This window comes from Lagopus leucura, unplaced genomic scaffold, assembly GCF_019238085.1.
Source record: "Lagopus leucura isolate 7727_CA_CO unplaced genomic scaffold, USGS_WTPT01 Super-Scaffold_100123, whole genome shotgun sequence".
In the NCBI taxonomy this organism is placed as follows: Eukaryota; Metazoa; Chordata; class Aves; order Galliformes; family Phasianidae; genus Lagopus; species Lagopus leucura.
The window spans coordinates 267,166-290,680 of NW_024962328.1; the positions used below are offsets into that span (position 1 = coordinate 267,166).

General features: G+C 60.5%; 2 protein-coding genes across 2 annotated transcripts; both read left to right on the forward strand.

Annotated features, from left to right (window-relative positions):
• Positions 1 to 505: 505 nt before the first annotated feature.
• Positions 506 to 8,797, forward strand: NT5C1A (5'-nucleotidase, cytosolic IA). Its single transcript, XM_042887859.1, has 6 exons — positions 506 to 634; positions 4,325 to 4,492; positions 4,759 to 4,888; positions 5,187 to 5,309; positions 5,672 to 5,856; positions 6,614 to 8,797. The coding sequence occupies exons 1-6, from the start codon at positions 530 to 532 to the stop codon at positions 6,977 to 6,979; spliced, it is 1,077 nt and encodes a 358-aa protein (XP_042743793.1). The 5' UTR covers positions 506 to 529; the 3' UTR covers positions 6,980 to 8,797.
• A 7,994-nt stretch (positions 8,798 to 16,791) lies between these two features.
• On the forward strand, positions 16,792 to 23,332 carry HEYL (hes related family bHLH transcription factor with YRPW motif like). The gene is made up of 5 exons (XM_042887857.1): positions 16,792 to 16,980; positions 18,990 to 19,056; positions 19,357 to 19,440; positions 19,817 to 19,898; positions 21,220 to 23,332. The coding sequence occupies exons 1-5, from the start codon at positions 16,901 to 16,903 to the stop codon at positions 21,861 to 21,863; spliced, it is 957 nt and encodes a 318-aa protein (XP_042743791.1). The 5' UTR covers positions 16,792 to 16,900; the 3' UTR covers positions 21,864 to 23,332.
• Positions 23,333 to 23,515: the final 183 nt, after the last annotated feature.

Genomic DNA, 23,515 nt, shown 5'->3' on the forward strand with positions numbered 1-23,515 from the left:
GCGAAGGCCCTGGGGAAAAGGAGGCTGCGATGGGGCTGCGGTGGCGTTCAGCTGCCAGAAGGGCGTCCCGAAGGGCTTGGGGTGCGAGCAGCTGGCTGAGACCTGGGCATCCCGGGCTGAACCGCCATGCAGGGAAGGGGGCACCTGAGCTGCTCTCCTGGGCAGGGAGAGGGCTGTGCTCCGCGCGGGGGCGGTGGTCGCCCCGCAGCCCCCCTGCCACCCCAGTCCCGCAACACCGCGACCGCTCGGATCTGCGCACGGCGCGGAGGAATCCTCGGCTGGGGCGCATCTCAGTGCAGCAGCTCTTCTCCCCCAACCCCGAGTTCGGCTGCCCTGGGACTGCGTCAGCCCTGGAGCGCTCCGTTCCCCCGAAGCCGTTAATGTGGGGTTGGGGGCGGCGGGGCGGGGCGGGCTCGGTCCCGAAGAGGTTAAGCCGCGGCCCGGTGGGATGAAACCCCGGAGCTTCATGGGATGCCGTATAAAGGCGTTCCGCGGCCGGGAGCTCCCGGTGCGCACGGAGCGCTGTGCCATGGAGCCGCCGGGCACCGCCGGGGCACCGGGAGCGGCGGGGCGGCCCTGGGATGAGACGAAGGCGTTCTACGATAACCTCACACCCAAGAAGAAACCAAAATCGGTGAGAGCTGCGACGGGTGCTGCGTCCCGGCTGCTCCATCTCCGGGTGCTCCGCTCCCCCCTGCGCTCCTCATCTTCTCCCTCGGGCGCGCATCTCCTCCCGGTCCTCTGCGTTCCTTTTGGGTCTCCTCCAGCTCCCCCCGCGTGCTTTGTCTCCGGGTTTCCCGTGGTTCCCTCTGGGTGTGCGATTCCTCCAGGTGCTCTGGGTCTGTCTGGGTCTCTGCAGTTTTCGTTTGACCCAGCATCTCCTTTCAGGTTCTTGGGGCAGCTCTGGGTACCCCTTCATCCTCCGTGACACCACCTGGGTCTCTCCAGAACCGGAGATATCCCCAGGTCCCTCCCGGGCTGAGATGTCCTTGCAGAGCTACTCGTGCCCCGTGAGCTGCTGGTGCCCGGCGCTGAGCCGTCAGCCGGGAGCTCAACGTGGCCGTGGCAGAGCTAGGGGCAGCCTGGAGCCACGGCCCCTACATGGGTTTGGGGATTTCGTGGGGCACAGCCACCCCACTGGGCTCTGAGAGATTTGAGCAGAGCCTGTGTTATCTAACCAGGGCTGAGCTCTGCTGGGTTTAAAAATGGGAGCTCATCCGTGTCTCAGAATAGCTGCACAGTGCTGGCAGCCCGGCCAGGGGCTGCAGATGGTTCTGGCCTTACTGCCTGTGAGCACCCAGTGCGAGGTTAGTGAGATGGGAAGCACGGGGGCACGTGGTGCCAGTCACACTGGGTCTCCATGTGTGACCCTCGATGAGGAAGGCTGGGCTCTGCAGACCCCAAGTGGGGGCATCGTGGTGGGGAGCCCCTGGGCCTGTACCCACTGGGGAACGGCACTGCTGCTGCCTTCCACCTGCGATGGGAAACTGGCAGCAGGATACAGCCGTCCATCTTTCATGCCGAGCTTTCTGCCTCCAGCAGGTGTTTGCCCAAGCTCCTCCTCTTCCTCTCCTTGCGGCACTCTCAGCTTTACGGATGGGGAAACTGAGGCACGGCACAGTGCAGAGGTTTGCCGTGTGCTGGATCCGTGGCGGGGTGTGATGGGAGTGATGTGGGTGCCCAGAGCTCAGGCTGTGCCACCCCTCCATGCAGAGCGATGCCTGCGGTGCCCACCCAGCCCCGCACCCTCAGCCCGCAGCCAGGCTGCCGTCCCACCTCATGACGAGCGGCTGCAGGGCACTTTTCTGGATTATAAATAATGTGTTTTGAAAACTCAGAAGCATCTCGGCCGCTGCCGTGAGCTTTAATCTGATCCCAAGCAGGGGGCTTGCAGCCTCCCCGTGCACGAGGGAAATGGAGCTGGCCGTGGCCCATCTGTGCCCTTGCATGTGCTGGGTCTGTCTGTCCTGTCTATGCATCCGTCCTGTCAGCAGATACTGGACCTTCTGGTACCTCTGCTTCCTGCAGCAGGGCTGTAGGGTGGCACGAGGCAGCGTGGTTTTTTGGAGAGCGTTTCTGGGGAGTGCCTTCCTGGCTGGGGAGCGGGTGAATGCGGTGTCCCCACAGCCCGTGGGGATCCGTGTGCAGGATCTCTGCTCTTCCCGTGCTGCTGCAGCCGTGCTCCTGCCAGCTGGGGGAGGTCAGCGATCAGGTTTGTCACTCTTCAGCAATGTGGAAAATGTCCCTGGCCTCTCCAGTGTCACGGCGCAGGGCTGAGAGGCTCCCACATTGCTGGGAGCTGCTGTCTCCATGTCTGTGGGTCCTGTGCTCATGTGCCTTGTCCCACTGACCACGTGGCCTCCTGTTCTGGGTTTCTGTGGCTGCAGGGATTTTTGGGATGTTTCAGCTTCAGTTTCAGGGGATCTGTGCTTGACCATGGAGTGAGTCCCACCTCTCCCATTTCTCTGTCCAAATTTCATAACAAAACTCACCTCCAAATTTAAAATTTGGCCATAAGGACTCAGTCTTCTCCTTCATCTGGAGCTGTCATAATTTCTCCATGTTTTAGGAGGAAGGTGAGTCTGGCAGATCCAGTCCTGGGTAATGCAGAATCCCCGCGTTGGGGAGCGCAGAGGGGTCCCTCGGGGGTGGCAGTGGGATGTGGGTGCTGAGTGCCATCGTGGGTACCCTCAGCTTTCATGGGATTTCCATATCTCTGATGCTGGGGAGGCTGCTCGGGATTTACGTGCGATTAGGAGGGTGATTTGAAGGCCTGCCAGCTGTTGGGTCTGTGGAGGGAAATGTGATATTTGGAGCCACTGCCAGAATCCACCTTTAGACTGAAAGAGGGGTGTGAGGCTGCAGTGGGTTTTGCTCCGTATGGGGCCAGCACGTGCTGGGAAAGTCACTCGTGTCAGAGATGGGATTTGGAGCTCAGGAACCGCCTGAGACTTTTCCAAGCGCTGGGCTGTCGGCGCAGGTCCTGCACAGCTCTGCTGTGGGCTGCGCCAGTGCTGCGCGGCGCCACCTGCTCCAACGGCACCGAGCCCTGCAGCGGAGCAAGCAGGATCCGGCAGGTCTGCACTTCGCACCCGCGGGGCTCCGGCAGCCCACGCCAGGGCAGAGCTGGAGCTTATGGTTATTTTTATTGCTGTGTTTATTACCTCTTAAATTAACCTCCTGAAGGCTCTAAATGGCAGTGAAGGGACCTGGGGCAGCCCGCTGATGTTTGCAAGGTGCTCGCGCTGCGAGGTGTGTGCTGCACGGCTGGATGCCCTCGAGACCTTTAGCAGTTATTAATATTTTCACATAATAAATGGCCCGTGACACCAGAGTTATTAATTAATGAGTTAGAGCATGGAGATGAGTTAATAGCTAACACCTAGCAGGCAGCTGCACCTGAGGGGGGACCTGGGTGGGATGCGATGCGGTGTGTTTGGGTCCCTCTGGTCATGGTGATGCTCTCAGTCTCAGCTCATCTGTATCCAGTCCTAATCGCCCACTGCTTAATCTCCTTGCTGGGGATTTTGGGTACTGATGAGGCTGCTGTTGGCCTCGGGGGCACCGGGTGCTGGGAATGGCATGGGGCTGTGAGTGACTCAGTGCTGGGTGCGCCCTGAGCTGGGCAGGACTGGCAGAGCCAGATGGGGCAGAACAACCCCCAGGGCATGAGTGGGGAAAAAAGGCCCACGGTGAGGATGGGGGCAGCTCATCCTTGCCGGTCTGCTGCTTTTGCAAAGCTCCTCATTGACTGTCAGCATCGAATTTGTTTCCATGTTTGCAAGCGGTGGAGATGAATGGAGAGGAAGGACTGGGATGGGGGTCAGGGTGAGGTTGGCTTTGCTGGACGCCCCTCTGTCGCTGCCAAGCCCCACCGAAGGCCCCTTGTTGACTTTGGTGGATTACGAACATCAATAATAATGACTCATAAATCACTGCCTGCACCACCTGTTTGTCACGTTCCCACCCACAGTAACTATGTTGAGTGTTTCTATGAGCTGAGCTGGCATGGGCTGCTCATCACATCTGGACAGCATCAAGGGAGCGTGGATCTGGCTGAGCAGCAGCGTGTGGCTTTTCCTGGTGAGGGGGAAAAAGCTGCACAAGTCCGTTCTGTGCTGGGGTGAGCTGCTCCTCCAGGGCAGTGCTGTGGGTCTGGAAGTGTTGTGGGAGCCCGATTGCCCTTTGGGGCTCTGGGCATGATGCTGGAGCAGGGGAAGGTCTGGTGGCAGCTCCCCACTTCATGCAGCCCTGCCCAGAGGGGCTGAGCATCGTGGTGGGGGCTGATGGATGCCCCCTCCCCACTGTCACCCTTCTCATGCAGCCAAAGCCTGAGAATGCCATCACCATCGCAGTGTCCTCACGGGCTCTTTTCCGCATGGAGGAGGAGCAGAAGATTTACAACGAGCAGGGGGTGGAGGCCTATGTGAAATACCAGCTGGACCATGAGAACGAGCCTTTCCTCCCCGGCGCCGCCTTCCCCTTCGTCAAGGTGAGCGCTGCCCATGGAGCCAAACCTGTTTTGGGGAGAGGGGTCACCGAGGGTGTGTGTAACTGAGCAAGTGCATTATTTCCTAAGGGGAGCTTCAAACCTGTTGTGTTAGACAGCAGGAAGGCGGCTGGGTGATTTTCTCCAAGCCAGCCTTTTCCCAGCGTGACTCGTGGCCCCAGTTTTGGGGATGTGATGTCGAGTGGGGCGCTGTGCCCCTCTGGGGCTGTGCCTGGGCTCACCGACCTCCCTGTCCCCGGGTGCTGCAGGCGCTGGAAGCGGTGAACGCGCAGCTTCGGGAGCTCTATCCTGACAGCGAGGAGCTCTTTGACGTCGTCCTGATGACCAACAACCATGCCCAGGTTGGGGTTCGCCTGATCAACAGCATCAACCACTACGGTGAGCTCAGCACAATGCTGGCACGCGGGCAGGGAGTTACTGTGAGGCGGTGCTCCCTGCTGCCTCCTGCACCAAGCCATGTGCCGGGCCGTCGCTCCCCGTATGAAGGTTGGAGGGGACTGCTGAGGTCACCTGGTCCAACCATCTGCCCGCCGCCATGCCGCAAGTCGCTGGGCTCTGAGCAGCCACTGGCACAACGGCCCGGCTGCCGGCGGAGCCGTTGGGTTGTGGTACCAAAATCTGTGCTGGCGGTTCTTGGAGCTCCTGGAAGCTCATCCTGTTGTGTCCCTGCCCACAGATCTATTCATTGAGAGATTCTGCATGACGGGGGGGAACAGCCCCATTGGTTACCTCAAGGCTTACCACACCAACCTCTACCTCTCCTCCGATGCCGAGAAAGTGAGTGGGGCCATTGAAGAGGGTGAGTCCGGGGTCTGGCCTGGGAGCTCAGGGGGATCAGAGCCTGTGGTGTCAGTGGGCAGGTGAGGCCTGCCTTTCCCCCATCAGGATGGGACGTCCTTCGTGCCTCAGAGAGCCTCAAGTTTCCATGGGAATAAGGCTTTCCATGAGCCCCGCAGCTCTTCCAAGGCAAAGGCACTGTTTTCCCCCTTTATTTCTTGCATGCAAAGTGAGGTTTGTTATCTAAGGACTTGTTATGGCTGTAAGATGTCTTGGGGCGAAGCCGCAGGCTCTGTTGGTGTGTGCGTTTCCTTGTTGTTTGCCCACATCTTCTTCAGGTCCTTGGGTAACTGCCATCCCTCGCCTCGTGCTTTATGTCCCCAGGGATCGCCGCAGCCACCATCTTCAGCCCCAGCAGAGACCTGGAGGTGTCAGAGAAGCAGCTGCGTGTGGCGTTCGATGGCGATGCTGTGCTTTTCTCGGATGAGTCGGAGCAGATTGTGAAGGCTCACGGCCTGGACATGTTCTTCGAGCACGAAAAGGCTCACGAGAACAATCCTCTGGCACAGGTAGTGGGGTGGGGTGATGTGGGGCAGCCTCTGGGGCACGGAGTGTAGGGAACTGGGACAACTGGGAACAGACTGGTAGGGAGAAGGGAGTCAGTACTGGGGCTGGTCCTGTGTGATATCTTTCCTGACAGGGGATGGAGTGCACCCTCTGTAAGCTTGCAGATTACATCCAGCAGGGAGGAAGTGTTGATCTGCCTGAGGGCAGAAAGGACCTACAGAGGGATCTGGATAAGCATCGATGAGCTGAGGCCAACTGTGTGAGCTCTAGCAAGAGCGAGTGCCAGGTCCTGCACTTGGGTCACAACAACCCCACTGAGCACCACAGGTGTGGAGCAATGCCTGCAGAAGAGAAGCACGGGGGAGACCTCACTGCTCCCTGCAACTCCCTTGACAGGAGGTTGTGGTTTTGCTCCCAGGGAAGACAAGAAGTAATGGCCTCAAGTTGCACCAGGGGAGGTTCAGATTGGATATTAGGAAAATTAAAATTTCTTCTCAGAAAGAGTGGAGGTGCGTTGGCACGGCCGCCAGGGAGGTGGTGCGGTCAGTGCCCATGGAGGTGCCCAAAAAACGTGGAGATGGAAGGGACACGGTCAGTGGGCATGGGGGGGGGTGGGCTGGGGTTGGACTCGGTGATCTCTGAGGTCTTCTCCAACCTTACTGATGCTGTGATCCTAAGAGGTGCATCCAGTTCTGGTGGAACGGGGAGCAGAGCTCAGCACGGAGGTCTCCAAGTGACAGCTTCCCTTTGCTCCAACAGGGACCCCTGAAAGGCTTCCTGGAGGCCCTGGGAAAGCTGCAGAAGAAGTTCTACTCCAAAGGGCTGAGGATGGAGTGCCCCATTCGCACCTACCTGGTCACAGCCCGCAGCGCTGCCAGCTCGGGCGCCCGGGCCCTAAAGACTCTGCGCAGTTGGGGTCTGGAGACGGACGAAGCGCTGTTCCTGGCTGGCGCCCCCAAAGGCCCCCTGCTGAAGAAGATCCGTCCCCACATCTTCTTCGACGATCAGATGTTCCATGTGGAGGGAGCCAAGGAGATGGGCGCCATCGCTGCCCACGTCCCCTACGGCGTCGCACAGAAGCACAAGCGGCCGCTGCAGGAGAAGCAGCCCCAGAACAGCAAATAGGGCACGGCATGGAGCTGTGAGAGGAGGAGGAGGAGGACGCCGAAGGCTTCCTGTCTCCTCAGTGTTTTGTGGTGTCGTGATGTTGTCCCCTTCCTCACGGCACCACCTCCCCACTGGGTTGGTGTCACCCATCAGCTGTTCAAAAGTCAAGATTCCCAGAGCCTTCGGTTCGACGAGCGAATGTTGAGGCTGAGCAGTTGGACTGCAGAGGGGTGAGCACAAAAAGCCCCTCCTGCAGCTTTCGACAAAATGCTAAAGCAAAGCCCCTTCCTGTCAGGGAAACATGGAATCTTCAGGGTTGGAGAAGACCTCTGAGATCCTCCAGTCTGTCCACCGCTGCTGCCCACTGAGCCACACTGCCAAGTGCAGCTTTCCTTCAACACCTCTAGGGTTGGTGACCCCACCTCCGCTCCTGTTTCATATTTGGAAATATACAAACAAATGCTTACATGAACAAAAATATATGGGAATCCCATTTTCTGCTTTTGGAGTTTTGGGCCATTGGCTCAAAATTTGGATTCCACGGTTGCACCCACAGTAAGGCAGCCAAAGGCCAGCTCTGGTGTGTGCCTTCCTGGGTCTGCAGACACATCCCTGGGGCTTAAATTAAAGCAAAAGCAGCCATAAGATATTAGGAACATCATTCAAAGTCCATTTATTCAAATCTGCAGAGAATTTCAGCCTCGGGGACTTAATTAAAGGATTTTTTCCCCTCTCTGAGCTGAGCCCATAGGGGTGGATAATCTTTTTCTTCTCAGCTTCTTAAAGCTCTGGTGCCCCCAAAATAGATCCTGGGAGAAAGAGCTGCCTCTGTGATCAGGGGGCAGGAAGGGGAATCAGTGGGTGTGCAGCACCGCGGGCTGTGAGCGTCGCACCGACGTCCCCAGGGAGAGCCCCCCCCGGGGATGGGCAAATGCAAACTTTACTTTTGCATGCTTCTCTCCCTTCTGTTTGCTTGTTCTGAAATCAGAGCACGCACCACGGGGCACGGAGGGCACTCAGCATGAGTTCTTTGCAGTGACTTCCAGCTTCCCAGCACCTCCCTGGGACAAGCTCTCCCTGTATGTGCCTGTTCCGCTTTGCAGGACGGCTCCAGCTGACCTGGGGGTGGCTGTGGCCCTTTCAACTGATCCCCCGTGGGCTGACAGCGCCCTCATCGGCTCTGCAGACTTCTGTTGCACTGAATCCTGCTTTGGCAGTGCAAAGCTAATTGCACTTTTTCCTCTTCCCTGAATGTGTTCGTTTTGACAGATGGTTACCTGTGGCACCTGGGTGACCAAGGCCTGCAATCCCAACAAAAAAACTAGAAAGAACTCTATTAGTATTCATGTCCATCCAAAAATCCCATCTTCATGTGAACCGCGGATGTCGGGCCCTGAGCCGCGTCTCCCAGCCCTTCTTATCTTCAGTGAACATTTCCCAGGTGTTTCCTGAGCATCCCATCCTGGAAGCCCAGCTGCAGCATGGAAGGGGGTGGGGGAATGGTATTGCCCAGAGTGAGGGAGGAAGGTGGGGCGAAGATGGGCTGCATGGGGTGGGATGCAGCAGGACGGGCCGCGGGCAACTGCGCGGCTGCTAAGGGCGCCAGTGGGGCATGCGCCTGGCCAGGTGTGGGGAGAGACCCCAGCACAGTTTGTGTCTGCAGCCCCAGTGGGCGCCGCCGTGGCCTTCGTGCTGCGTTGGCCAACAAGTGGACTTTGCTGCTGCTTCTCCCATCGGTTTTGCTTTGCTGTTCTCCTGTGGTTTTTCTTGTGAGTGAGCTGCCGCGGCAACAAAACCCCTTTGGGTGGCGTTCTGTAATAAATGGTGTTGGTCACAGCCGGACTTTGTTGTCCTTCTCCCCCTGGCCGTTCTGGTGTGGGCAGCAAGAGGCTGGGGTCTGTGCCAGGGGCCTCCCGGGTGTTCTGGAGGAGGGATGGGGGTGATGAGGAGAAAGAGGGTGTTTGGGAACGTCAGAAGATGTAACCAAAGCAGCTCCCCAGGAGCTGGAGAGTGCTGGTTGGATTCCATGGTGGGAGATGCGATCCCTCCCTCTGCTCCGTGAGCAGCCCTGTGCTCCTCGTGAAGTCAAGGTTAAAAATACGATTTGGCAGCAAATTTCGTCGGCTTGATCTTTTCCCAGCCAGCAGGTGGGAGGCGGCAGAAGCTTTTCGGAGGAGATTTATTGCTGCTGAAGTACCGGGTTTACCCGGACAGCGACACTGCAGTTCTGCCTTTAGCTCCTCCCCAGCGATATGGGAACAGATGGGTCGAGGGGAGGCAACAGATCCTCCATCCGTCACCAAATATAGCCAAGAAATGTCCCCAGGCCCCAGGGCAGCATCTCTGCACGGCGCTCAGCAGTGTTCCTGAGCAGCACTATTTGCTGGGATGTTTTCTCTGCGCCCATTCCCAATTCGCACAGAGGATTTGAAGTCCCTCGTTGCACCGCACAGCCCTGAGAGCTCCGGCTGTGCATGCAGGAGCCAACAGGCGGCTCTGACAGCCGTGCGAAGGCTCCTGCTTAGCACGGAGGGAGGGAAGGGGAAGTGTGCTGCAGTGAGGTCGGGATGTCCTCTCACTGGTGGGCTGCCAGCGCGGGTTTCTCTGTTGCCTGTTTGCTGAGATTTTCCCTGCATCAGGCACTGAGGGCTTTGCAACGAGTGCACTTGAGAATAAAGGACACGGAGGAGGAGAAAGAGGAGCCAGAGCTGGGAAGCGTTCAGCTGCCTCTCCACTGCGCCAGCGCGGATGTATGGGAGGTAACCCAGCCGTGAAGCTGCTTCTGCTGACAGCTCAGGGGCAAACTCAGACCCTGTGGGCCCTATGGAAGGGGGGGCACAGTGCCCGTATCCCTGCAGTGCCCCATATGCCTGCGGTGCAGAGGCCGTGCAGACGTGGGGCTGTCCCTGCAGTGCTGGCAGTGAGAGGTCACAGGCTGTGCTGGGGGCCTGTGCCTCATCCCCACAGTGCTGTGTCCCTTCTGCAGTGCAGAACAGCAGGCTGGCCTGCAGGAGGGTGAAATGTCAGCTAGGGGTGACATGGTGACAGCAACACCCGGAGCTGGGAGGACAGAAGAGGGGACCTGGTGGCAGGAGAGTAAGAAAAGGGCACCGCTACCAGCGCTGCGGGGCCGTGCCAGGGTTTGGATGGCGCGACCGTCGTGTTCCTTCCACGCTGTTATTTATAGCTGTGTTGGCTGATGTTGCTGTCGCCTCCTGTCCCCACACCAGGCTTGGCACAGAGCTGGCAGTGTGGTTTGCAAATGCATCTCCGTGTGCTCAGCGCCCAGCAGTGCTGCTCGTGGGCTGTGCTCTGTGCTCGCTGCTCATCCCTTCCTTTAGGGCAGGTTTTTGCATGGTTTTCTCTTGGTGACAGAAGGGGATGCAGAGCCCAGCGCAGGCTCTGCAGGCGATTTTTAAGCTCTGCCTTCATGCTGTGACTGGGTCAGCACTGAGCAGGGCTTCTCCTCCGGATAAAGCAAACCACGTGCAGCAGTGCCCGCACAGATGGACTGGATCCAACCCAGCCCAGCCTTACAGCAGCAGAACCCACATATCTGTGCAGAGAGCAGATAATGGATGGACCATTGTGGGCAGCCCCGGGTGCAGTGCAGGATCCATGAGAGGTGCAGGGGCTGCACTGTGCAGCTGGGGGGGCTCTGAGGGGTTGCATTCCCACAGCATTCCTCCCAGGGCTGAGAGCTCAGGAAGGAATGCTGCCCGATGGCCAGGGCAGGGGCGGCTGTGGGGATCATCGAGTGTGGAATGCAGCGATGGCACACGGACACGGGTGCCACGGGGATGGGGACAGCACAGCCATTGGGGCACCGCCATGTGGGGCATGGCAGCTGCTTCACCACTGTCTCCAGTGCAGTGCTGCTCTGGTGCTGTACAGAGGGGTATGGTGGCATCGTGGGGCTGAGGCCATGTGAGCTGTGAGGCTGTGGGGTTTCTGCTCGCTGTGTGTGTGCACAGGGCCCCACTTCCACAGCTCCTCCAGGTGCGGCTGGGAAACATTAGCAGCGCTGCGCCGGGAGAGTGTGGGAACTGGAAGGGAATGCTGTAGAGCGGCCTTTCATCTCCCCACTCCTCCTCCCCTGCTCCTGCCAAGCCCAGCTTCCTCCGAGGCCTTCAGCTCGTGCCAAGCGAGGCAGAGGGATGGGGGATGGAGAGAAAAAGGGAAGGAAAATAAGAAAAAACCAAACCCACAGGAATGTGTTGGGGATCTGGCTTCATTCAGGCTGCCGTTGGAGAGGGAGCCCGTGGCCGCCCCCGCTATGGGGCAGGGGGAAAGCAAACAGGGATGTGGCCTCTGCACTTTTACCGTGGGGCTGACAAAGGGCTGTGGGGCTGCATCCCCACTGCGGGGCCGAGATCAGCGTCAGAGCGGCTGCAGGGCCGGGGGGAGCAGGGGCTGTTGTGTGGAGCAAAGTGGGGCTTCATGCCGGGGGACGGATGGTGGTGGCTGCTCCTGGGGAGGGCGTGAGGGAGGATGGGTTTTGGGTTTTGACTCGCTGCCGACTTTATTCCCAGCAAATTAATAATTTCCTTTCACAGTAACAATGAGGGCTCGCCTGTGTGTTTGTGTGCTTGTCCCCGCTGCCCCCCTCCTGCAGGGCTGCAGCTGCACAGAGCTGTCGGGCGGCCCAGCTGTGAGCGGAGCGTCCCGGCGGAGCGCGGGGCTGTGAACGGATGGGGTGAGAACGGGGGGGGGAGGAGGCGGGGAGCGCGCTGGGTGGCGGCGATGGGAAGGAGCCCAAGGGGCAGCCGGCAGCGCGCAGTCACCCTCACACCTGCATGAACGCGGTGCTGGATTGCAGGGCAGCTGTGGAGCACAGCACGCGGGGCGGGAGCGCCCGTGGCTGCAGCAAAGGGTTTTAGCACAGCGGGGGGTCCTGGCGTTACTGTAGGCATTCGCACAGCCCGTGCCCACACGGCTGCGCCTTCTGCACGCTCGCTCCCACTTCCACAGCGCCTGCACAGAGCCCCTCTCCCGTGCGGGCACACAATGAAGCACGCGATATCGGGAGATCTGGGAACGCCGTCCGTTCCTCGGGCAGCATTGTGCGCTGTTCCTTATTTATATCCCTGGGGTGGCGTCACAGGTGGGTGATTGTTCCAGCTGACAGCCTGAAAAGCGAAGGAACAAGATTTAACTTCCTGCTATTCAATTAGAGAAAGTGAGCATTCATCACCAGCTGCGGGCTGCTGGCAGGAGAGACCCCCGGAGAGGAGTGCAGGCAGCTCCCGCTGCCACGGGCACAGAGCGCTGCCCACCGCCCGCAGGTGAGGCCGGGCACAGCGCTCTGCTCTGCTCCGGGTCACCGCGTTCGTCTCCGGAAGGCGACTGCCCGCTCGGAGCGGAGCCGTGTAGACGCAGGGGCTGCTCCCCCCGGTACCGGCCGCAGCCCCAGCCCTGCCGCGCCCACCCCCCCATGCTGTTTTCCAGGCTGGCACGTGGCAGCCGCCTGCCTTCCTCCTCCCGGCGCTGAGCTCCCCCAGCACCGCCCGGTGCTCCCAGGACTCCCCGTAGGGCTGTGGGGCACGCAGGGCGTGCAGAGCCCGGGGCTGTTCCTGCTCCATTTCCTTTTCTTTCTCCCCCCTCCTGATGCTGAGCCGACTGCAGAAGGCGCTCGCGCCGCCTCCTCGCCTGTCCCTTCCCTGCGCCATCTGCGACAACCGCACAGCTCCGCACCGGTGCTGTTCCGCTAAGGGTCCCTTTCGTGCATTTCTGCTACTTCTTAATCCCGCTGTCCCTGCGGGGATTCGGGCTGTTTTCCTTCCCGGCCGGCTGCGATCAGCGGGGACGCGCTGGGAGCGCTTCGCGGTGCCGCGCCGCGTGGCCGCGCCTGGCATCGCCATCGTTCCGCCGTAGGGCGGCACCGAACCGAGCGCTGCACCGCGGGGAGGGGAACAGCCCGCAGCCACGGGCGGCAGCGCCGAGCCGGGAACGCGCCCGACTGCCGTGAGCATCCCTTCCTCCGTCCTTCGGGCGGACTTGCCCCAAAACCCCGAGATTCGGGCCGTGTCTGTGCCGGGGGCGGGGGGCTCCGGGGGTGTTGGAGCGCTCATGGAAGCACCGCCCGCGGCCGCTCCGCCTGCGGTGCCATCCGACAGGCAGCGATGCGGCGGGGCTGCGCGCGGAGGAACGTTTTACGGCAGAAAGCAATTAACCGAATAAAGCCCTTCTTAAAATCCCAGTAATTAAAAACAGTCCCTCCCTCTTGTTTTCCTTTTAAGCCGAAAGTTGCTGTTTACTCATTTGCTTTACAAAGTGTGCCTTGTTGTGGCTTCAGAAGAAATGAAAGTTTGAAGTGGTCGGAGAAGAAAGGCTCCGGGCGGAGCGGCCCCGCGGCGCGCTGCTGTTTGCTCTCGTCTGCTCGCAGGATCGCTGCACACGCAGCCAACGACGGCGAGGCCGCCTGCCGGCCCCAGCGCTCTCAGCGCTCGTGAGAAGTGCGTTAGCATCGCCGTGGAAGGAGGGGGGGCTTTGGAAGGGCTCGGGGCTGCGTGAGGGACGGACTCCCCGCGCAGTTACAAAGGCGTTGCGTTCCCCGCAGCCCTGGGCTGTTTTCCCACCCGACTCCCGGTGTTGCTTTTGCTCTGTGCAGCCCTAAGGCCGCCCGCCTCCCTCCAGCGCCCGGCGATGGGGCCGGGATCGGCACGGCGTCAAAAAGGGGAGAGTCAGAGGAGGATACGGTGCAGAACCCGCTGGGTTTGGGGTGGGCCGGCAGCCTCACTGTCAGCGGGATTGCTGCAATATTAATTAACTGCCGCCCATTGCTGCTGGTCTGCAAAGCGAGCGCCCGTTGCTGGGGAGGGGGAGGGGAAACGGATGTGCATGAAGGGCAACGAGAACTAAATGCCAACATCGTCTGATGCTCTCGCACTGGGATGCGCTGCTGCTCTGGAGCAGGAATGGGGTCCCGTCCTGTGGGTTGCAGCAGCACCCCGGGGTGCCGATGGGCGCAGCTCTGAAGCCCGTCCCACGGGGGCTCCGGGCGGGGCGGCATTCCAGGCCGCGGGGCGATAGGTGTGAGCGCAGCGAGGGCAGCACGGAGCCTCCGCCAGTCCCGAGCAGAGCCGGGATCTGCCCCGTCCCTGCCCGGGGAAGGGTGAGGCCGCGGGTTTGTGGGAAAATGTTGTTTTTCCCTCCCCTGGACTGCCCCCAGCAGTCGGCTGGGCCGGCTCTGAACTGCGTGGGCTGGGGAAGTGGGGGGGGGGAGCGAACAATGCGGTGCCTCTGGTTTGGAGCGGGGCCACAGCAAAATAAGCCGCGTTGGCAGCGCTCCACATCTGACAGCGAGGCGGTGCCGCGGCCGTACCTACAGCTCCCGGCTGTACCTACAGCTCCCGGCCGTACCTACAGCTCCCGGCCGCATCACTGCCCCGAGCGCCGCGCGTTGAGTCCTTCTGCTCAGCCGCACAGCAGGGCGGTGTGTCTGCGTCCCGCCCGGCATCCTCTGCTGCCGCAGCTGTGGGTCTGGCAGCAGCGGTGGGATTGAGGTTAGGAGGTGATGCTGACTGAAGACGTGCGGACGGGGCATTCCAGGCATGCACGGGGTTGCCGCGGAGGTGTCAGTTCACCGGGAGGTAACAGATACGTCCGCTGCTCTGCAGCCGCCTTGCCCTCCTCCTCCCTCATTCCAGCTGCTGCAGCTTTTCACAGCTGGCCGCTCTCCGGGGACGTTTCCCAAAGCTGAGGAGGAGGGAGGGGAGGAAGAGGTCCCCACACAGGGGTGGTCAGAGCCCTGAGCTGCGGCCCTGCGCTGCCGGCACGGATAAACGGGGCAGCGCGGGGTCCCTGGCGCCGATTCACCCTCAGCCCCGAGAGTTTGCTCCGCTGCAGGGAAGGGCCATCAATCTTCACAGCTCCCTTGTTCCCTGGCCCCAGAGCAGGGCAGCCAATTAGTGCTGGCTGTGATGGATGGCTCAGCCCCGTCCTCGTGACACCCGTCCCCGGGATGCTCCCACCTCGCCGGGCGGGGATCGGCGCTGCGGGGTTGCCGAGCTCAGCCCTGCCCGGCCATCGCGCGGAGCTGCTCCGTCTCGCCGACCCCGGGCTCCACGGGCGGTTCTGAGCAGCGCTCCAGCAGCGCGGGCTGCAACGTGGATCTGATTACGGCAGAAGTGGATCTCGAGGTCCCTGCTCTGTTCGTAATGAAGTGTGAGCCTAGAAAAACGTGTTGCCAATTACACTTCAATTGAACCCAGATAAAGGCCCAGAAAAGACAGAGTCTGGACTGAGAATTCCTTTCTAACGGAGAAGAAAAGTGTTCCCGTGGCAGGCCCAGGCTCGGCTTGGTTCAGGCTCGGTGAGATGTGAGCAAGGGCCCAAAATAACTGATCTCTGGATCCCATTTACATAGTTTCATCGGTGGAAAGAGCATTAATCTCTCAAAAACACATGTTTATGGGAAATTCACTTTGGAGATGAATGTCTTTGTAACTGAAATCACTCTGCAAAGGGGAGAGGAGGAGTGGGTCTCAGCATCACCAAAGTGACACAGCTTCAATTCTTCTGGTTCCATTTCCCTTTGAACCTTGAAATATAAGCTAACAACTTTCGTAGCCACTCCTTCAGGGGACTCCTCCAACAGAACGGCTGCTTTGCTCCGCTTGGCTTTGGGTGGAGGACGCCACGGTTGGGGCTGAACAAAGCGCTGCGGGGCTGTGCTGTGCCGCGGGGCCGAGGGCAGCGGCTGCTCAGGAGGGCCGGCACGGTGTGGGGCTGCCACGGCTGCGGCAGATGTAGGGCCAACGTGGGCACGGGGGGGGCGGGCGCTGGGATCGCCGCCTCCGCGGAAAACTTTGGGAAAGCCACGTGTTGCCAGATCTCAGCACCGATTATTTTTTTCTTTCTCTTTTTCTTTTTTTTTTTTTTTTTTTTTTTTTTTCAAAATAAAAGGCATTATTTTTGTACTGAGAACCTCTGCTCCGGTTCCCTCCCTCCGCCCCTCTCTCTCCCACATGCCCACGATTTCGTTGCCTTTGGGGATTTCAGCTGCGCAGGGCTCTGCCAAACAGACTCCCGTCTCCTCCGTGCAAGCTTAGGGAAAGAGAGGCGCTCTATGGACTGCAGGTCAAAGTTTCGAGAGCTGTGGGATGAGGAGGACAGCAGCAGTTCGCCCCCTTGCCATAAAACCCAGTGCTGGGCAGGGGTCGGCCTGGATACCCTGGCAGCGCCACGAGTGGGCACATGGAGACGCTCTGAGCGGGGTGGGGGCTGAGCTCGCGGCAGAAGCCCGCAGGACACCCCTGCAGGGAGATGTTCCTGTGCACCGCCACTGCCGCCCCTTTGGGCATCGCCCTCCCACCCCGGAGGAGCTGCTTCCATCCGACTCACAATTCTCCCACCCGCCCGCGCCGCGCAGCCGTGTGTGCGTGTGGGGCTGGATGTTGATTTTTCCCTGAAACAACTCAGGGCTTTATCAGTCCCATCTCTTTCCCACGGTTTTCTGTTGCCAGTGAGGTCACCGGTCCCTTTAAACTGGGGCTGAGGCCAATGTGCGGCGGGTGGAAGGGGGGGCCGCGGGCAGGGGGGCGGCGGGCAGAGGGGGACATGAGACGGTTCACACAGACTGTTCCTTTTACAGGAAGACTTGGGATTGCGACCAGCGAGCGGGAGGAGGCGGGGGGGCCTGGGAACCTGGGAGCGCCGGCGCGGCCGCGTAATCCGTCACTCCTGGGAGATGTCTCATTAACCCATTAACCAGGGAGGCTGGGGACGTGCTGGGAGCAGAGCGAGGCGGCAGCCGGGGGTGTGAAAGGCAGAGCGGGGCCAGGGGAGGAGCTGGGGAGCAGACGGGGCGAGCTCCGCGCTCAGCTCGCCGCGGGACCGCGCCGCGCTCCGACACGCGTGGGGCTCCGGACACGAGTGGGGCTCCGCCGAGCCCTCAGCCCCGCGCCCTCCTCCTTGGCGGAGCCGCTCCCGGTCAGGATGAAGCGTCTGTGCGAGGAGAGCTCGTCGGACACCGAGTCGGACGGCACCATCGACGTGGGCAAAGAGGAGGAGTACAGGTGGGGAGCGCTTCGCGTCGTCCCGAGGGATAAACGACGCTGGGTGGGGGTCGGCGGTGTCCGGGGGTGCAGGGGAGCGGGGAGCAGCCCCGCTGTGGGGTGAGGGCGCCCCGGGTTCGGGCTCCGGCTTTCCTCACTGCCCCGGAGCGGTGACCCGGCAGTTCCGGGATCGCGCAGGGTGCGGAGGGGGTTCGCGTGAGAAACGCTTCTCCTCTGCCGAGGCGTTTGTCATGCACCAGCTGCGGCTTTGATCTCCTCTGAAAGGCAGCTCGGGCGGTGAGGGGTGCCCAGTTCTCAGCGTGTGCTTTCAGGATGGCCGTTTGCAAGCTCCATCATCCCTCCTCCCTCCTACAGCCCGAGCTGCGGCTCCCTCTGCCCGGAGGAGCGGTGAGGAGAGGACCCGTGTGTGCTCGCAGGGCGCAACTGCGCTCCCAGGCTCCGCAATGCTCCCCTGCTCTGCTCTGCTGGCCCAGGGCATCCCCTGCTGCCCACCGATTGCGGGCCTGGTGGGCTCCGGGCACTGGGGTTGAAGGGAGGGCTCTGTTAGTCGCTCCCATCCGAAATTCAGCTGCTTCTGAACTCGTTTTGGCAGCCAAGCGTCCCCCCCCTCTGCAGCTCCGGGTGATTTAATTCCCTTTTTGAGGAGCTGTCCCATCTGGTGCCAGGCTCAGGTTCTCACAAGCTGATGCAGTTTGGGGCAGTTGGGCACAGCCGCGCCAACGCATCCTGCATGTGTTCCCCAAACTCACACCGTTCCCGGCGCATCAGCATTTCGCCCACCCTTCTGCCGCACACGAAACACCTCCCACCTCCTCCCGGCTCCGCAGTACCCCAAAGGACAAAGAAGAGGGATTGTCCTGTTTTGTTTCACTGAGTACAACAATGGAGTTTTGATCTCTGCCTGTTCGTATTCCCAAGTGAGAGCAGAGCAGCGCTGCGATACGGAGGTATTGACGCTGGTTTGCACTGCGGCTCACGTCACGCAAACCCAGCAGAGAGAACCATCCGCACACACGGAGCAGCGCAGCGTTAGGCGGTGGGGTCAGGCAGAACCAAACGCTCCTGGGTGGGGCGGAGGGAGGGAGGGAGTCGGCGTCCGGACCGGGCTGTGGCTCCACGGGGTGGTTTGGGAGAACCAGTTCCCCACTGCAGGGTGAGTCACTGCGGGCGGGCGCTGTGTCCGCTGTGCGCGCGCTGTGCCGCAGCTCGGGGTCACGGCAGAGTGCGGGGTGCCGCTCGGGTTTGCTTTGCTTTTTGCCTGGAATAAGCAGTGGAAAGATCGGTGCTGCAAATTACGGAATCGATCAAGGGGCAGCGCGGAAATCAGAGCCATCAGAGAGTTCAGTCGCGTGGTTCACAACTGCCAGTCAAACATTTCTGAGACACGTTTAGCAGAGAGAGTCCTGTTGATCCCACATCTGGAGCGCACAAAGGGCGCTGCGCTCGGACAGCTCTGCAGAGATTCAGAGCTCTCTGCCGCCGAGGGCAGGCTGCATTCCTGCGCTGCCGGCTCAGCTCCGTGCCGTCCCTGCTCCCGTTCCCACCCCACCCCAGCGGCGCTCATCTTTGGCACATTTCTGTATGCGGACAGCGCGTTTATTCTTGCAAAGCCACCTATGCCCGCACAAAGCCCACCCAGGGACACGACAGCCTCAGGCGTGAGGCCGGAAGGTTTGTGCATGGGGATGAGAGGCCCCGGCCCCAGAGCTGCTTTTCCAGCCCGGTGGAGGCACCGGTCCGAGATGCAAGGAGTCGTGCCGGGCAGTGGCTGGTGCAGAAACTTGCCGTGGGCTGCTGAGGGCTCCCATGGGGACAGCGGGATTCAGACTGTGCTCCTGTCCTCGGTTCCTGATCTCTGTGTGGTGGGTAACACTGAGAGGAGAACCACAGAAAACATTATCCTGGGATGGGGAGGAGGAACTGCAGATGGCAAATGTGTGTAAAACATATGTGCTGCTGAGGTTCGCCTCCAGCTGCTGCAAGCAACTCTCCCTCTTTTTCCTTCCCAGCCACGTTCCCAGGTCTGTGTCTCCCACCACGACGTCGCAGATACAAGCCAGGAAGAAGCGCAGAGGGGTGAGTTCTGTGCTGTGCCGGCGGACGTCTTCGCCACGGGACTCAGGGAGGTCACCCAAACCGCCCCCTCCAGAGCCTCCCCCAGCCAAGGGGAGGAGGGATTTCATGCAGAGCTGTGGCTTCAAACAGGGCTGGGGCTGGGGGGAGGAGGGAGGCTTCACACCTCACTCTTAGTGAGCGCTGCTCTGCTCGGCTTTTTCACCGAAAGCATTCCTTATGCGGCCCAGCGCTGCTCTCAGCCTGCTGTGAGGGCTCTAAATCTGTGAGACGCCAGGAATGAGTCTGGTTTTCCTCCCGCAGATCATTGAGAAGCGGCGCCGCGACCGCATCAACAGCAGCCTGTCGGAGCTGCGGCGCCTGGTGCCCACTGCCTTCGAGAAGCAGGTGGGGACGCAGAGCAGCAGGGCTGTGCTCAGTCCTCACTGCAGGGTGAAACCGGGTGGTAAAACAGCATGAATGCATTTAGTAATAATGTTCAGCAGCTGAAGGGAGGAAGAATTCAATCCAGGCTGCATTTCACAGCTATGAGGAAGCACAGAAATGGGGAATTTCGGCTTGCATGGGGTGATGGTGGGAAGGAGCTCCATTTTCTGCTCGATTAAAAACCCGAGGCAGTGCCCAGAGATGGGTGTCTGAGTGCCGTGGTGTTTGAAGGAGGGCTGGGGGAGGAGGGCACCAGGCAAAGCTCAGCTTGTGAGAGGCACAACGCCCTGGGCCACGAAATGACAAATTTCTCCTTTTTCTCCTGCTCCTAACGCAGGGCTCATCCAAGCTGGAGAAGGCAGAAATTCTACAGATGACAGTGGATCACCTAAAAATGCTCCATGCCACTGGAGGAGCAGGTAAGAGCCACTCTGCAAGTGCATGCACGAGGTGAAGGTGGCATCCTGGGTAGGAAATTCCCCATCAGCAGGGAAAATCTCAGCCCTGCCGTGCTTTGCTGCCGGCCCCAGGACCAATGCTGCCTTGCCCGCTTCCCAAGGGAAATGTTTTTCCCAGGGGTAAATGGGTTGTTTCCTGCCCTCCTGTTTTTACTGCCTGTAAAGTGTGGGTCAGCATCCCATGGGTAGGTTTGGTATCCCAGACCCACAGGGATGCTGCTCTTGTCCTCACTGCGCGCCCCGGTGAAGCTGCCCTGCCGGAGTTGCACTCCCAGAAATGGAGCTTTGCTTCCAGAAAAAATGATATTAAATTCCTTCCCTCCTCCCTGAGATACATTTCCTGTAGAGGCTGAGTTCTGCTTGGGGACTCTGCAAATAAACAAGGCTTTTTTCCCTTTCTGTTCTTGCTTTTTGTCTCTTGGATGTTATAAGAGGAGAGGGGGAGCCCTGTGTGAGATTCAACAAAGGTCTCATTTGTACTGAGAGCTCAGCACAGACCCTCGGTCCTGTTCCAGTTAACAGGATGGGGATCACAGCTCCAGTAAAGAAGCCTCTGGCTTTGCTTACCACCCACTTTTGGCTTTCTGAGGACACTGCTGGCATCCAGGCTTTGCTTCAGAGCTGTAACTCGGTCTGGAACATTTGTTTAGATATTCACTTTGACTGCACTGCAACAAAGGGCTGCATTGTCCCCAGAGACCCCGGCAAGCAGAGTGGTCCAGTGCTCCACTGCTCTGTGACATTCTCTGCTTTGTTGCCTACTGTCTCACCAAGCTACAAGGAGGGAGCAGAAGCCGAAAAATCAGCCATTGTGTTTTATCTTGTTGGTTTTCATGTGGCTCCGAGCTTTCCCAGCCCAGTGGCCCTGGTTCATCCATTCCCTCAGTGGGAGGTCAGGGAGGGAAGTGTGAAGGGCTGAAGTCACCGGGACTCAGGCAGAGGAACTCAGGCTGTGCACAGAGGAGATGCGCATCGGCCCGGCGCTGCCATAGGGAGGTTCCCAGCACACGCTGACCATCTGCACGTCCTCAGCAGCCAGAACTCAAAGAGCCCAAAAGAAAAGCTGTCGTCCTCCCTGAGCACAGCTAATGAACCTTATTGCTCGTCCCACACACGAGAGTAAAGGGCTTCACGACCCGGCAGTCGTATCCCACCGAGATAACCGATGCTGCTGTCACCCGGCTGGGCTGTCTGCTGCAGGGCATCACACGGCAGCAAAGCGGTGCGGCAGAGAGGGTGGTGGGGCTCACGTGCTTTCCTGACCGTCCCCGTGTCCCTGCAGGGTTCCTGGATGCTCGTGCTCTGGCCGTGGACTACAGGAGCATCGGCTTTCGCGAGTGCCTCACCGAGGTGGTGCGGTACCTGGGCGTCCTGGAGGGGCAGAGCACCGCCGACCCCATCCGCCTGCGGCTCCTCTCCCACCTCAACAACTACGTGGCCGAGATGGAGCCCTCCCCGGCGGCCGCTTCGCTGCTCCCCGTGCCGACGTGGCCGTGGTCCTTTCTGCACAGCCCGGTGCCGCTGCCGCGCCGGGACGCCGCTCCCGCTCCTCTCCTTGTGACTGCGTCCTACCCGCGCCTCGCCGCCAGGCCGGCCCCGGTGCGCCGCGTCCCCGCCGACGTGCTGCCGTCACACCGCGGCTCCGTGCCCGGCAGGATCGCTTCCTCGGCCCGCAGGGCCCGCGGTGCCCCCTCGGCTTCGACCGCGGCGGCCGCAGCCCGGATGCCGTCTCCGTCGGGAGCGCCGAGGGGGGGCTCGGCCAAGGGCAGCCCCATCTCCGCTCTGCTCTTCTCTCCCGCCGGCGTTCCTCTGCCCGCAGCCTACGCTGCGCCCGCGGTGCTGGGTGCGGCCGCGCAGGGACCCGCGCTCAGGGTGGGGGCGGCCCGGCTGTGCCGCTCCTGGGCCACGGAGATCGGCGCCTTCTGAGCCCTCGGTGCCCGCTGCCCGTGGACCGGCCGACCGGGCGCCTCTCCTGTTTGCGGAAGCCAAGGACCCATCCGGAAGATTCTCTTTGCTGTCCCCTCGCCTCGCTCCTCACGCTGCCTTCCTCGCCTCACCATCGCTCATCCTCTCCTTCGCCGTGCCCACAAATGTCAGCGCCATCCGCTTCCACGCGTTCTCTGGGATGGGGGGCACTGCAGACCCCGGCCCTCCGGCAGAGCCCGACACTGTTGTCTGCTGCCTTATCTCCTCGGGGACTCGGAGCTCCTGGATGGACTCACTCAGGCCGTGTCCCCCAGCTGCAGCACCCAATTCCGTGGTCTTGGGATTGGTTCTGCTGCCCTGACTGAACGCCGCTCTCCTCGCTGAGCCCCAAATCATCCTGCTCACAGCGGAGCACTGCTGGGCTCCCACTGGCAGCCCTCAGCCCACAGCCGGGTGTGAAGAGGTGAGACACGGGATTTCAAAGGGACTCAGCGGGGAGGGGACGACTCCGACACTGATGTGAGAAGAGCAGCCCTTCCCTCTGCCCGTTGCCCTGCAGGAGCCGTCTCACCTCTTTCCCCACCGAGTGCGCAGTGCAGAGCGGTCAGACCAGCATTCCAAGTGCCTCCCAGTCTTCTCTTGGCCCTTCTCCTCCCACAGTGTCTCTGTTTTCTCTCTCCAGCACCGTGTCGTGGTCTCATGTTGCTCACCCCTGGGCCAGGACCAGACACCATGGGTGCTGCACTGCAGCCCTTGGCCGGCACCGGGTCTGCACTTGTCCCATTCCCAAGAGCTTTTCCTGCCCTGCCGTGCACTCTGGATAACCAGTGCTGCAGAATCACCCTTGCTCCTGTCCTCTCACCCCCTCTCCTCCGGGCAGGGAGGAACACAAACTCGAAGCTCTCAAGCTCTGGAGCCGCATCCCTGCAGTGCTCAGGGCTGGGTGTCCCAGCGCTCGCCCTTTCCGTGGGGCTGTGCCTGGATCTGTGCCTTCGTTTGCCGGGATGGACCTGTCCCCGGCTGCACACCCACCCCAAGGATCTCCCCACATCAGCAGCTGTGGCCCAAAAAGAAAAGTGTGTAGAGATCAGCGCAGCAGTGGAAAAGACGGAGAAGCTCCATCCTGGCAGAGACTCTCCCCCACCCCAGGAGGAAGGCGCAGCGTGCCGGGCTGCGTTCCTGCAGAGCACATGATGTGTGCAGCACTGCTGCTCGAGAGTGAGTCCTCCTGGTTGTTCTGCTGAATGCCACTGCACTTAACATACAGAAACGCCTCTGCTGCTCTTCCTCACCCCTGTTCCTCAGTGTCAGAAGCAGCCGGGAACAATTTCCCTTGCAGTAAAGTCAGAGGAGGCTGTGGCCCCGGCTGTTCCTCGGTGTGCCAGAGCTGCAGCAAGCAGCCCAGCCTCGCTGTTAGAGTCACAGCTGTGACATCCAGCAAAAGTGGCAAATAAAATCTTTCCAACCCCTGTTGGTGTGAAATGCAGTCTTGATGTGCAGCTGTTCTGCCTGTCTGGCTGCTGGGACGACCATCGGCTTTGCAGCAGAGGATCTTTGTTGAGGTGTAGTGTAAGGGAACGTCCCCAACAGGAACGCTGCTTGTGAGGGCTTCTCCCACGACTTTTTACTTTGCAAACAACTGCATGAGTTGA

Excerpts from the sequence above, each read along its gene's own strand:
- NT5C1A (XM_042887859.1), top strand. The coding sequence starts at position 530 with ATGGAGCCGCCGGGCACCGCCGGGGCACCGGGAGCGGCGGGGCGGCCC. Across the intron at positions 635-4,324 it reads CCAAGAAGAAACCAAAATCG|CCAAAGCCTGAGAATGCCAT; the intron begins GTGAGAGCTGCG and ends CTTCTCATGCAG. Across the intron at positions 4,889-5,186 it reads CAACAGCATCAACCACTACG|ATCTATTCATTGAGAGATTC; the intron begins GTGAGCTCAGCA and ends CCCTGCCCACAG.
- HEYL (XM_042887857.1), top strand. The coding sequence starts at position 16,901 with ATGAAGCGTCTGTGCGAGGAGAGCTCGTCGGACACCGAGTCGGACGGC. Across the intron at positions 16,981-18,989 it reads GGCAAAGAGGAGGAGTACAG|CCACGTTCCCAGGTCTGTGT; the intron begins GTGGGGAGCGCT and ends TTTCCTTCCCAG. Across the intron at positions 19,899-21,219 it reads CCATGCCACTGGAGGAGCAG|GGTTCCTGGATGCTCGTGCT; the intron begins GTAAGAGCCACT and ends GTGTCCCTGCAG.